A 14,880-nucleotide genomic window follows, 5' to 3' on the forward strand; every position below is an offset into this window, starting at 1 on the left:
GGGAAGGGTGTGTGTTTGAATTTTCATTATGTGTCTGACATACCCAGGCCATCCTTCAAAAGTGGACACAGCAAACAAGGCCATCATGCCTTGAAGAACATCATCAAAGTTGAAGTCACTGTTGTCCCAGTTACGAACAGCTCTTTCCGGCTTCCCAACATTACCATCTTTATACAGAATATAAGTCCCCCTGTAAACCACAGAGAGAGAGAGAGAGAGAGAGAGAGAGAGAGAGAGATGCATTTGGTATCACCGCCAAGCATTTAGTATCACCACAGTTAAGTTGGTTGTATAGTGGACATCTACACATCTACTCTAGGTTCTCACTTGTATTTCTCAAGAAATAAACATACAAAAATGAAAAAAACGTATATACTGTATATTTTACTCTGGAGTAGACAGAGGACCAACTAGAATATATATTTGACATTTTTAAATTCTCCAGTTAAAGCTCATTGAGGCTAATCTTTCTGAAATGCAGGTCACCAGCACTTTATATTAACAGAGCCAGGGAACATGCATGACATGGCAACAATGTAGGATTCCACCAAGACTGTAGTCTACTTTGCAGGATATCTGACATATTGTAATATTAGGCTTCAGTTCAGTGGGATGTTAGTGTGATATAAGACTCGCTACAATATTATATAAGAATTACAGTATGGCAACAGCAAAAAATGGTATTCTTGTTTTTTCATACTTTTGTTTTTATACCTTTTAAGAACAAGAATAATTTTTTTAAATAACACGTATAAAACACTACATTAAAATACATTAAAATCCAAGTTTGAATGAATTTTGATGATTTTTTTTTAAAATAAGTGAATTACACATACAGTATAAAACCCAATTCACCATATGACATTTTGTAATTCTTAGAAACTACAAATGCGTTGTGCTTTTTTATTGGTTAAATATTTTCATGCAAATAAATAGAAATGAATTGTTTAATGAATCACATAGCCTATACAAATCCAAATGTACTACAGTATACTGGATTATTCCTAATTCCTTAGTGTCTTTTTTATTTTAAAGAATTTTTTGTTTATTTCGTCAAAGAAAAGGGAAAAAATCTATAACTTTTTGATTGTAGGCATTACACATGTAAAATCAAATGCATTACAGTATAGCCTATTATTCCTATCAACCATAGCAACTAGAACCTGACATTATTTGTTAAGTGTTTTCATTTTAATATTTTTTTTTATTTTGGAAAAAATATATTTAATAATTTTTCATTGTAGATGAAATTGTAAATTGAGATACACGTGAAAAACCACATCTACGTTATTACTGTAAGGTGGCAGAGATGGTTACAGGTGCAGGTAAAAGGCTTTATTTTTAAAACAGGCAAACAAATCCAAATTGTGAAGCAAAGTCGAAGTAGATATGCACAGGCAGTGGTCAGACGATGAGCGAAACAAGGGAAGGTTAGATTCAGAAACCAGGGGACAAATAAAGATCGAAACCAGATAAGAAATCATGAACAAGGCTTGGCATACCAGGAGACAAGGCTACACTAAGCAATACTTTGCATTTACTGAGTGATTGAGTGTGCTATTTATAGCGTGTGCGTCTGTGTGTGATTGAGTCCAGGTGTACTTCATCAGTAATCAGGTGAGTTGGAGAATGAGTATCAGGAGGTGCAGTCCTTCGTGGCCATCTTTTTAGGCCACAATGTCTCTTGGAAGTTGTAGTTGGATGCCGATTCTGGCACTGACATGACAATTACACTCTATTATTCCTATTAAATTTTAAAATGTATGTTTTTATTTTGATTATTTTACTCATGTACTCATGACATGGCAGAAGAGCTTTAAAGAGAAATGAAGCTTGTCAGCCTGTTCAACATCACTGTGCATGCATTTTACAGTTTGACTTAAAAACAAGACAGATGTGGATGTGTAGGTTTTGACGTGCCAACTATAGTGGATGTAGCTTTTTTATTCCTTAAGATGAACATAAACCACACAGGTGAGTAATGCCATGCACACTGCCACTGCTTCTGTACATGCACACAAAGTCATGTGTCGAGTATAAACCTGGCTCCTCTGCCATGTCATACCACTCTGGTGTATATTATTTTCATGTAACAACACGTCACATTGTATTGTTATGTATTGTTCAAAGCTGGACGTGTCAAGAAATGCAAGTTAACTCCTCCCACTAGACTGGGAAGCCAGTGCAAGGAATATTTCTTTGGTTTTTAGTCACTTACTGTACACATAAGTTACTGATAAAATAAAATGTTTAAATGTTATCATTGTCCTAAATAGTGAATATGGAATTTAAAAAAACGTACGATGGTCAAGGTTTGGGGTTGAAGAAAATTCATAATGGCAATTTGGGGTCATTTGCCCAAAAAAACCCTGGATTAGTACCTATTATCACTCAAGTTATAACAAAGATGCTTCTTGCGACTCAGTTATTGATGTGGAGTTATTGATTATTGATGCTCTCGTGCAGAGCCACCTTGTTTTAAATTACTAATTGTTCATACTATACTGGGGACTAGAAACAAGTCAATGTGTTAAAAAAATATAAAGCAGGCAGTCACATTCAAAAATAAAAATAGCAGGAATGGGTGGAATTGATCAGATTTTCTGTGAGATAAAAAAAGTCAGTCACACACACTCGCTTTCAGAGTCGTGCTAGCCAAATGTGGTAACGTCCAGTGCCAGTGCACAATAACACAGAACAACCTCAAATTGTCTTATCTACAGCCATAAACTAATAACTAATGGTGAAGCATTAAAGGGTAACTGTTGTCACCATTCAATCATGGTAGTTGGTTATTCAGATCTTTGTAAGTGAGGAATTTTATGTAACTGGACTTATAAAGTTTTAAGCTGAACCCCTGCTGTTCATTGATTCCCGATTGTTACCTGCATTCTGTCTGGGTCTGCTTAGAAGAGTCTGTGCAATAGTAGAACTTGCCCTGAAAGACACAACAGGAAAATCACTTGTCTTTATTCAAAGTAAAGATTTCCATGAGATGCATTAAGTTTCACTAATTATAAAGTACTGTGATTAACCATCTATTTAATCTGTATACAGAATGGTTCATGTGTGTATGTGTATTCTCACCTTAAAGAGTTGCACTCCAATGCAAGCGAACATAAACTGCAGCAGACTGGTGACAATAACAATATTCCCGATGGTGCGGATTGCTACAAATACACACTGCACTACATGCTGTGAATTTACAGAGATACAGAAAACATAAACGATGGTATGAAATTGAATATATTGAATATAAGTGAACAGTTGTTTAGAGTTTCATGCAAATTAATAAAGACAGCTCAGAGATCCTAAGAGCTAGCACTAAGAAATCATGGAATAAAGTGTGTGTGTGTGTGTGTGTGTGTGTGTGTGAGTGAGGGAGAGAGAGAGAGAGAGAGAGAGAGAGAGAGACTGACTCACTTTGAGACCCTTGGCTCTGTTAATGGCTCTCAGGGGCCTGAGGACTCTAAGAACTCTCAAAATCTTCACAACGTTAATGGCACTCGACCTGTGGGGCACATAAAGATGTATAAACGAGCTATAAAAACATTTGGAAACTTCCCCAAAGTACACAGCATGTGGATTCAATATGACTATCCATATTTTTAGTCTAACTGATGCTTTAGTGATTGGTGTGCATTTCTTCATTGGCACTTTGTATATTTGTATTTTAAATGTCCTGTAAAGGAATTATTAATTTGGATCACTGTCATCCAAACTTTCCTTTTCTACTAAAAGGTTTTGTTGATACAAGGCTTTAAAATAAATAGCAGGTGGTAGGTAATTCAGACAGATAGTAGATGGTAGCCATATTGTACACCCAATGTTGTTCACTCCCATACATTACAACTTGTGCTCATTTTGGTCAAGACATCATTGGGTTAATTAGATTAGGTTTTACTCACTGAATCCCAGAAGAGATGAGAGAGACACTGACCACCACCAGATCCAGAATGTTGAAGTAGTTACGACAGAAAGAACCCTTATGGAGGAATGCTCCGTATGCTGTCATCTGCACACAGGAGAGACCAGAGCCAGTGAGAATTAGAGTAACCAAATGTACATAAAATGTAGGAATAAAGGTTGTGAGAAATAGAAGATAGAGGGAATGTGGAAGGATCAGGGAGACATGAATTTGATGCAAGTGAGTTAAGAAGTTATTTCACCTTTAAAATGATCTCTATGGTGAAGAGACCCGTGAAAACATGATCTGCATAACCTAGAATCTGTAAGCATAAGAAACACAAGCACATCTCAGCGGTTCTTCAGAAAGATAACAGATAACACATGCCTGAGCATGAACATGTACAAGTATCCATGTACCTGATTCCTGAATGAGTCACTTTTTACTGGGTCCTCTGCAGCCAGAGAAATACTACTCAGCAGAATAAAGAAGAGGATAAGATTGGTGAAGATGTTGTGGTTGACGATCCTATGACACAAAACTCGAAACCTGAGAAGGGAAAGAAGAAGGTATCAGTGTTCAATGATTCACTCTCCCTTTAATTTCTTGAATGGCAATTCTACACAGTCTTGTCAGTAAAAAATACATTTAGGAATTTAGGGAAATATACAAATGAAAAGCAATTCAATTCAGAAGTCAATTTACCAACAACAGACACAACATAACATGTTTGTTAATGTATAAAATAAATAAATAAATAAATATTCTAATGTATTACATGGTAAAAGAAGCCCTTTATACTGGCAAGATTAATTATGTATGAGCCCCTAATTTTACACACACTTAATTTAGATAATTCAGTAGGAGCATCTGAATTTTTGAAGAGTTATACACCGATGAGCCATAACATTAAAACCACTGACAGTTGAAGTGAATAACGTTGATTATCTCGTTACAGTGGCACCTGTAAAGGTGAGGGATTTATTAGGCAGCAAGTGAACAGTCAGTTCTTGAAGTTGATGTGTTGGAAGCAGGAAAAATGGGCAAGCGTAAGGATCTGAGTGACCTTGACAAGGGCCAGACTGTGATGGATGACTGGGTCAGAGCATCTCCAGAACAGCAGGCCTTGTGGGGTGTTCCCGGTGTGCAGTGATTAGTACCTACCAAAAGTGGTCCAAGGAAGGACAACCGGTGAACCAGCGACAGGGTCATGGGCTCCCAAGGCTCACTGATGCGTGTGGGGAGTGAAGGCCCATCTGGTCCGATCCCACAGAAGAGCTACTGTAGCACAAACTGCTGAAAAGTTAAAGCTGCTCTGATTGAAAGGAGTCAGAACACACAGTGCAGTGCAGCTTGCTGCGTATGGAGCTGCGTAGCTGCAGAGCGGTCAGAGAGCCCATGCTGACCCTGTCCACCACCCAAAGCTCCTACAATGGACACCTGAGCATCAGAACTGGACCATGGAGCAATGGAAGAAGGTGGCCTGGTCTGATGAATCACATTTTCTTCTTCATGTGGAAGACCAGGTGCGTGTGTGTCGCTTACCTGGGGAAGAGATGGCACCAGGATGCACTATGGGAAGAAGGCGAGCTGGTGGAGGCAGTGTGATGGTCTGGGCAATGTTCTGCTGGGAAACCTCGGGTGCTGGCCTTCACGTGGATGTTACTGTGACACGTACCACCTACCTAAACATTACTGCAGACCAAGTTACACTCCTTCATGGCAACAGTGTTCCCTAATGGCAGTGGCCTCTTTCAGCAGGATGATGCTCCCTGACACACTGCAGAAACTGTTCAGGAATGGTTCGAGGAACATGACAAAGAGTTCAAAGTATTGAATTGGCCTCCAAATTTCCCAGATCTCAGTCTGATTGAGCATCTGTGGGACGTGCTGGACAAACAAGTCCGAACCATGGAGGCTCCACCTCGCACCTTACAGGACTTAAAGGATCTGCTGCTAACATCTTGGTGCCAGAAACCACACACACCTCCAGAGGTCTTGTGGAGTTCATGCCTCGATGCGTCAGTGCTGTTTTGGTGGCAGAAGGGGGACGTACACAATATTAGGCAGGTGGTTTTAATCTTATGGCTGATTGGTGTATATTATGAGTGGCAGCTCTTCGATAGGGGTAGTTATATCAGCTGTTCAAGAAATGCCCATAAAGTCTTCATTCACAACTCCACACATTTTAAATACTAATGATTGACTAACAATTTTTAAAAAATGTTGCTTTTTAACAGATATAAGAAGCAAGCTCACTGCCCTGCTTAGCTTTCATAGAGTCATTATTGTAACTAGTGGTCAAAAATGGGAAACTAGGCGGGTAAAAAGGTGTTACTAGGTGGTTGCTATGTTGTTCAAGGTGGTTGCTAGGGTATTGCTAAGTTTTTGCTATGGTGTTAATAGGTTGTGGCTATGTAATTCCAGGTGGTTGCTAGGGAGGTGCTACGTGGTTATTAGTTGTTTGCTGGGGTGTTGCTAGGTGGTTACTATGCTATTCCAGGTGGATGCTATAGTGTTCCTAGGCAGTTATGTCTCTGGCCATTCTCATGGTTCTATCTAAAAAATTGTAACCTATGAAAACAGTACAAACTTTGAAATAGAAGAAGAAGAAGAAGAAGAAGAAGGAGAAGTGCATGTAATAATAATAATAATAATAATAATAATAATAATATAAAAACAGTATGTTGGCTCTGTCAAGCCAACATAATAATCAACTTTACACATTACATTAGTGTGGATAATGCAGAGGGTCACCCATATATACGGATTACAATATTTTAAAAAGTAAATTTTTTAAAACTCAAAAAAATAATAATAATAATAAGACTCAATTGTACATGCTGATGTACAAATTTGATGCAGATATTTAGTCAAACCCTTCTGCTTCATATTATCTCTTTATACAGTTATCATGTTTATTTAGTCGATGTCATATCCAAACCTTTATCCTGCAGTGTATGATTGTGGTGCCAGTACAGAGAGAACCAGTGTGTACGTTTGTCAGAGACACTGACACTAGGCAGAGACTCTTTTACTTGTTTGTATGACTGAAGATGAAGAAGGCTCTAGCTTCAGGCATAGGAATAGCTTTCTCCTTCAGGTGTATGTCTGAAAGCGGCCTTGGCCTCGGACCCACTGGCATGTCTGGCTCCTCATCATCATCATCCTCTCCTAGGGTGTGAGAAAAAGAACAGTCTTGAAAAGGGGAGAATTTAAAATCACTTTCTATGGCCTCCACTTTAAGAGGTACTTCACACGAAGCTGGGGTGATTATTGCAGTATATTGAGACTGAGTTCAGAGAAGGTGAGTAAAGTAATAACCCAGTCCAACAGTTTTAGATGATCCAGATATATTTTGGGTTTACTTAATTTACTCTGGTGCGGGAGGATTTCTTTTAGATTGGCTAGGCTGCTGGAGAAGACCTATTTAAGAGTAGTGTACAGATACTATAGACTATCAGGGATTAACTGTATTTTTTATCTGTTATCTAGTTTAGATTTTTTTTTTTAATTTGTCAACCATCTTAGGAAGCCCTGAAGAGTAAAAGATTCAGTGTGTTTCTTAGTCAAATTTGCTGCCTGGCAATTAGTATGATTTTTTTTCTCCTCTTCTTGGAACCAAGTTTTTTTCCTTGGGAGATAAATAATAACAATTAGAATGTTCTATACAAATTTGAATGACAAGTCATTTCTGACTAAAGACACAGGGAGAGCTAGTAATAGTTAATAGCTATGTAGTTATTTTAGAAAAAAATTGTCTTGAGTGAAGTTATATCCAAGTCTTCTTGGTTCATATGACAGTATCACCTAGCATGAGGTCCCATTATAGGGCAACTGCATGGGTATTGGAGATATTCCACACCTTTAAGAAATGTCCTTATTAGTTTATGCACTCCAAGCAACAAAACGTCAATCAGTCCCCTTTATGGAGACTGATACTGATACATGCAAGATCTATAAAGAATAGCCAACTTTGCAAAAATTAAAACAATTGAACGTGCCTAAGGGCTCCCACATGTAGTCCACTGATCCATATGCTTACTTAATATTTTTAATTAAGCAAAGGCAAAAATCCAGTGCCTCCTGAATCTGTGCGCAGAGACCTGCCCAGGCACCAGAGGCAAGGAGAGAAAAGCCTGTGGCAATGGCATGGAAAACTTGCTTTCTCATTTGTGCCAACAGCCCTACTGACTTCCCATGCCCCACTGCTATGGCTCCCATAATTTGGAACGCTAGATATTTCTGCCCATTGAATCTTCTCTTGTGGGCATTATCTCTTTGAACGCCTAGAGCAAATGCGCCATGGGGTTAGTAATACAACTTGTCATAGCAATACACTTGCAAGCATGTAATGCACTTTGTTTATTAATAATCAAGCCATTATACCCAGTCCGAAGCATTAAACTATATTTTTCCAAGGTGGCCTTAACGATGGCTTACAGGACATTAAATGTTCTCAGGTTACACTATGACCTTCTGAATTCTCCATTAAGAGACTATCAGCACTGTACTCCTAAGTGGGTCTCAGGATTAGAAAATGAGACGTAACCACTGAAAGTACATCAGGTTCTATCTCTATACGTGTGGCAGCTGTACTAAACTCCACATAAACTCTGCACTTCACTGCGTGCTTGTATTGCCACAAACAGCTCTTGCGTTTGGCCAATGCCTGATGCCATCCCCTCTAGTATGCTATACAACTCAAGTAAAGGTGCTCATTCTCTCCTCTCCTACATTTATATTTACATTTATGGCATCTGGCAGACGACTTTATCCACAGCTTTGAAGTCTCTATCAATAAACACATTCTGATACTGGTTCACTAGGTCACAATCTAAGAATACTATCAGTCCAAAAACTCTGTTGGGGAGGTAATATAGTGACAAGCGCTCAGACAATTCAAAGTTGTTGGTTTTTTGTTTTTTTTTTGTAAAGTGCTAATTTAAGTACTTCTGTTGGCTACCTCGGTTGGCACAAAGGATCATGTCTTCCTTAGTAATAATTATATTTCTTCTGCTCCTCAGCAAGATGTTATTAGGAAAGAGGATGAGCATTATATAGTGGGAGTCTTTTATAGACTACATAGTTAAGGTCATGATCACAATCAATCACAATCACAATGAGGTGATGATTTTGCTATTAGTACTTGGCTAGGAAAAGAACCCATGGGAATATTCCAATAATTCTGGAAGGAAACTACTCTGATGGTCCATAATGCAAATAAGTAGTACTTGGTTCCACATAGGGTAAGGGGAAAATATATTTCTGGTGCACCTCAACAGTAAAAAAATAATTCAAATTTGGTGGATGCAGAGTTTAGTAAAACTGATGGTAGAATTTATTACAGTGCTTTTTGTTTGTGTTGCCAAAGTAGAAAAAATAAAGTGGAAATTTGATTCTGCAACACATTTTTATTCACCTTACTGTTCAGGACATGGACAGATGCATTACTTTTCAGATTATTTTTACATTACTTCAGATTATATTTCAAAAATATCAGATACATTATTTTTCATTTTAAAACAGGTGCTGTGGTACCTGGGAAGTCATTCGCTGGATATGGATTGTCATCGTTGTCATCAATATTGATCTGCAAATCACAAGTCACATTTTTTTAAGACAGCTGACAGTTGCAAGAAAAAACAAACAGCAATACTAAAAACGGTGGCACTGAAACATATTCAGGAAAGTTTACAGGAGGCCCAACGTTAAAATTAAGTTATGTAAAGACATTCTGATTGGTTGGATTGTGTGGTCCATACCAACTTCTATAAACAAACAAATAACCTCAAATAGCAACAACAAAATAAAAACACAGCAGATTTATATATATAGTGCTTTTTTGTCCCAAAAAGTAAATCAACATTCAGAAACCAGGTGGGAAAAAATAAGTACACCCTTCTACTTTCACAATCATTAACAGTGTAAGAGCAGCCAGGTGTTACTAATGAAATGCAAGAAGTGTGACTACCTTTTGAAGGTAGTATGAATAATGAAAAGTGGATAACCGCCATGGTTCCCTGTCACTCAGAACCTAAGCCTAACTCAGAGTGATTAGAAGTGTCCTTGGATATAGTCACTTCGCTGAAGATGATGTTGATCTTATAAGATCTGGAGAGGTGCACAGTGATGCCCAGGTAGCTGCAGTGAAGACCTCCTGGAGTGGCAGCAGAGTCCATAAGAATGAAAACTCTGTGTTACAATGCTTAGCTTCAAGGCCATGATGATGACCCCCTCACCAGGTAGTCCAAACATTTCTGCTTAGACAGACATTCTCTGACCAATTAGCCATTGTGTGGCTCACAAAGCGCCATAAGGTTTGCGCTGGGCATTGTAGGGAGCATTCTGCAAAGTGACCACTGTCAGTTTCCCTTGGAGTGTGGCAGAGGAAAGGCAACTAGCTCCTTTCTGAAACGTTGTAAGGTTAAAGCTCTCAGTGTACAAGGCCCTTATGCTAGAGTTCTAGCACTAATGAATTACTACGACACATCTATCAGTCAGCCCAACGCATCAATGGGCCAATACAACGGGTGCAAATAGTCTGGTTGGGAGTGCGAGATCTTTTTGCTCATGCTCCAAAAGTGCTCCAAAAACTAATGAGAACAGAAGTGGAAATTAGTATTACATTCGTCTTTTCAGGCCTCGAGTAGGTCACTTAGGTCTGAGTGAAATGTGTGCAAAAGGCTGCTATGTCAGACGCAAATTAGTCATCGGCAAATTAGGCGTTTGGGTCATGCTAGGTGCTTCCTTAATGTTCTTAATATAATCTTTGCACTGCAGCATAGAAAAAGAGTTTATCGTCTCCCTGTGTCTAAACCAACAAGGTCCACTGCCATCTTTATTTTGACTAATATGGCTCTCTTAGAACCTTTTTCCTTAGACTGCAGGCTGACAACGCCTGCGATTTATCCAGCAATTCTCTTTTGGATTCAAAGGACCTCCCAGATGCAGCCACTGATATGGTATCCTCATCATATAGGGGAATAGGAGGTGAATTTAGTGTCAGATCCCTGCCGGACCTTCCGCTAACTGTCCTGATCTCTTTCACTGTGTTGTTTCTGCTTTGGCATCATAGCTTTCAACTGAGACACCTCTGCCTCTCTGACAATGCAGTGGCCTCTGACACAATATTCATGTCCGTCTTCAGGTTCTAGCGAGCACAGACATACATATGTGTTTGAGTGCTGCATTCCCATGCTTTGTTTTTATTGGATGAATAGTGAAATTGCAATTTAGCAGTTCACCGTAACTTTCTTCACTGTAACACATAAATTTACAGCTCTGAAGAAAGATACCACAATGTATTAAATAGCGGGGCCGGTGATTCCCCTACTCACCACAGTACAACTTCTTGGGAATGAGGAGCTGAAGAAGCAGACACAGTGTTATAGCCTATTCTATGGGCTGCTGTGGCTGAATGGTTCGCTATGCAAATGGAGAATACATGAGGGACACCTTTGCTGAAGACTTTTAATTGCATTAAAAAATTACATGCCCTTAAATTGAAGGCGTTTGGCAGTTGCCCTTATCCAGAGTTACTTACATTTATCTCATTTATTCAACTGAGCAGTTGAGGGTTAAGGGTTTTGCTCAAGGGCTCAACAGTGCCAGTTAATTACATTGAAAGTAATATTTCTATTTGAATACAAACTGTGGGAGCAAAACAATATATTTATAAATAGTAAATACAGTATTTTTTAATTGTAAATTTGTTTATTTCTAAAAAAGAAAGATTTTTAAGAAATTTTCAAAAGGCATCTGCTATATATACAATGTCTGTTAGTTTATATGGGTACACAGTGAAGGTTTTAATTAAAACCAAAGTAGTAAAATCTACAAAGATGTCATGATTGTGCCTGTTCTTATATAGCAAAGTATATTAAGGCATTAGCTTTCTTGATAAAAACTAAAAACACAGTGTCATGGTGTGTGGAACAGTGTAGCTAGAATGGAGACTCGCTTTGCTGCCCGTGATGCTTGTATGATGCGCCCATGTGAATTTGAGAAAAGTCAGAGCTGGCAAAATAGATCTTTGATTGATTGCTAGTTTGGATACATTTAGAAATAACATTTGTTCCATACTGTTGCTGTTACTAGAGGTAGGTGTTTCCCTGTCTGACTCTCTGGATTATTATTATACATTGAACTTGTGTTCTGGTACTCTGACAGAATCTATGAATTCTGACCAAAGTTTGTAAAATGCCTTTCATTAGATTCATTAAACTGCAACTGCATTCAACTGGTCTGGTTCTCTTAATAACTAGTATTGTTTATGTCTCTATGTAGATGTGAGAGTGAAAATAACTTGCCTTGGTGGATTTTGGAGTTTCTTCATTTGAGGTAATTGATTTCATTTCAATCTTTTCCTCTTTTTTCTCAACTGGAAGTTTCTCATTGCCTTGCCACTTCTCCGGACTAGCCATTCTGCGACACAAAGTATGGTTTCGATTACACAGTATAACATCTCTTTACACCCCTTCATACAGATGAGTAATTTGCAGTATACAAATGGAAACTAGGTTTTAACTGCACAACCAAACATAGTACAGTCGAGTAAGTGTACAGATGGAAATTAGTTTTTAATGACATTTTCTGCTTTATAATAATTGAATAGTTTTCATGTAAACACATAAGCACAAACAAATATGTATTATACCTTTTCTTTATGTACATGTGTTTTTGTTTTTAAGGCAGACCCAGCACCCACTGGAGAGATTATATTGCACATTTGGGGTGGGAGCATTCCCCTGCCTGATCTGGAATCTGTGCCCGGGGATAGAGGAGTCTGGGCTGACCTACTCAGCTTGTTGCCACCAAAACCACAAGCAGAATAAAATTAAAAGTAGTTATCTTTCCTTTCAGTTAATTTGTCAAGTTTCCTGTTGGTCCTCTACTAAATCGTTGAACTAAGGGTGCTTATGTAACCTGCAGTTTTGAGCCTGTTCTCAGCTGAGAATGAGTATTTCTCACAGAAAAGATCCCTGAACCTCCGGACTCCCGAATTCAGATAGGAAATCTGAACTGGACTCAAGACGCTACAGTCACTAAGCAGGTAGCCTGGTTGAGTAAACTTCCAGACAATGATACAAAGCAAACAACAAATCAATACCCTCTGGGTAACCCAATTAGAAGCATTCATGTTGACTGAAGAAGTAAGACATGATCAAGGAAATCAAAGCCATGGAGAGAGATTGTCAAGGCTACAGGAACAGAGGATGCAGATGTCACAAAAAGAAGTAAACTGGAAAAAGAGAAAAAAAAGCAGCAGAGATAAATGAAGATGAAGATAATGACCCTCCAAAAAGATTGAAAAAAAGGAAGAAAAAGAACAGAGGTGGTGGATAGAAGAGAAGATAGCAGGATCAGAGCACAGCGGCAATGGGAAGAAAGAAAAAAGAGAGCGACAGTTGCAGGAGATGAATGCAAGTAGGAGAAGAAGTGGATTGAGCAAGAGAAGGGTGTGGAGAAGAATGCATAAAAGTAAAAAGGAAGATGATTATGAGGAGCATGGAGGAGGAATCTATTGGAACTAAAAGACAAGTTGAGTATGGCAAGATGAAGAATAATGGAAAGGTGCCGCCACTCCAGCCAGGGAAAAAATGGACTGATAAAAGATGTTTGTAGAAGAAACAGTGGATGCAAAAGAATGTAAAGTTGGAGAATGAGGGAGGTGAAGGAAAAGCAGAAAGATGCAAGAAAGTAACTGACATGAAATGGCAGCTAGTGGGCAATGATTACTTCAGAAAAAGTCAGAAGGTCCTTAATTCCACAGCCCCCTCAACAGTCAGAATGAGGAAAGCAAGATATCCTCACAAAATTGGTGTCAAAATACTGAGTCTGTATCTCAATAATTATCCTATCTGGGTTGAGGATTGGATGGACATGTGCAAAATTTAGGGATGGTTCTTCATAAGGGATGCACTTGAATTAAAATAAAGTTTTCTCAGGGACCTTAAGTCAGATCAAGCTGAATTTTGGTATACAGCATCTTTGTGCTAGTCTGAGGATTAGATGTGGATTTAATGCCTTGATTGGGTTATCATTGATCTATTGTCATGAAACCATGGAATGGAAATGTCCATTTAGGTACCGTATAGTACCATATGCAATCTAACATATATTAGCCACTGAGGATTCTACTGATCCTTTCAAAATTAAAATAATTTATGTTTCTTGTAAAATAAGACGCATAGTCAAATTTGTTTTTTCTCTTGATTCTTGTTTAGTTCTGCCCACTAAAATGTAAGTTAATTTGTCTAATATTATAAACTCACTTACTACAGGCCACCCTCACCATTACCAGGCAAGGAAGATGATACAACCCAGTATGAGCACTAGTGAAATGAGGCACCTAACAGAGGATGAAACCACAGCATCCCAAACACACTACACCAGGAGGACAGAATCTGACTCTTTCTGCAAATGGCACCAGCTACTTCCCAAAAGGTGGGATGAAAGGTACTGAATTGACAGTAGTGGAAAACAAGTAAAAAGTAGTCCGAGATGGAGCAAGCAAATAGGCAGGAGCACAAATAGCAGAGATCTCCATGCTGACAGCAGCCCTGTAGTATGCTAAAAAAGCCAAAATATCCATAGGTTCCAGATATGCATTTGGAATAGTGCATGACTCCAGAGTCACAGGGGCCTACTAACAACATCTGGGAGATCAACAGAGCACCAAGGGGAAATCAAAATCTTCATGACCATAATTGGAAAACCCAAAGAGCTAGTGGACATAAAAGTTCATAATCATAATTGGCTCCCACTAAGTCCACTTCAGAGACAGAAAAAGGAAAAACGCAGACTGATTAAGAAGCCAAAAGGGTAGCTATGGAATACTTAAAAAGGAAGACTATCTGTGATACATTTAAATCCTTCAAAGAGAAGGAATATAACAGTGGCCTGAAATAAGCCAAGGGGATCTACATGTATGTGAAAACAAGGCAGCAATGTTATGAGGCTGTCTGCAG

At 38.6% G+C, this 14,880-nt stretch overlaps 1 protein-coding gene across 11 annotated transcripts in view; it reads right to left on the reverse strand.

Annotated features, from left to right (window-relative positions):
- cacna1c (calcium channel, voltage-dependent, L type, alpha 1C subunit) overlaps positions 1-14,880 on the reverse strand; it is a 279,528-nt gene that overhangs the window by 86,945 nt on the left and 177,703 nt on the right. For all 11 annotated transcript variants that reach the window (XM_053241769.1, XM_053241767.1, XM_034313006.2 and 8 more), the window contains 10 exons: positions 12,220-12,334; positions 9,449-9,500; positions 6,946-7,081; positions 4,327-4,456; positions 4,170-4,229; positions 3,909-4,015; positions 3,424-3,511; positions 3,088-3,195; positions 2,886-2,938; positions 44-190 (listed from right to left, as the gene is read on the reverse strand). In XM_053241769.1, coding sequence (XP_053097744.1) covers positions 44-190; positions 2,886-2,938; positions 3,088-3,195; positions 3,424-3,511; positions 3,909-4,015; positions 4,170-4,229; positions 4,327-4,456; positions 6,946-7,081; positions 9,449-9,500; positions 12,220-12,334 — 996 coding nt within the window. The remainder of the gene's footprint in view (positions 1-43; positions 191-2,885; positions 2,939-3,087; positions 3,196-3,423; positions 3,512-3,908; positions 4,016-4,169; positions 4,230-4,326; positions 4,457-6,945; positions 7,082-9,448; positions 9,501-12,219; positions 12,335-14,880) is intronic.

The sequence above is a fragment of the Pangasianodon hypophthalmus genome, chromosome 18 (assembly GCF_027358585.1).
Source record: "Pangasianodon hypophthalmus isolate fPanHyp1 chromosome 18, fPanHyp1.pri, whole genome shotgun sequence".
Lineage (NCBI taxonomy): Eukaryota > Metazoa > Chordata > Actinopteri > Siluriformes > Pangasiidae > Pangasianodon > Pangasianodon hypophthalmus.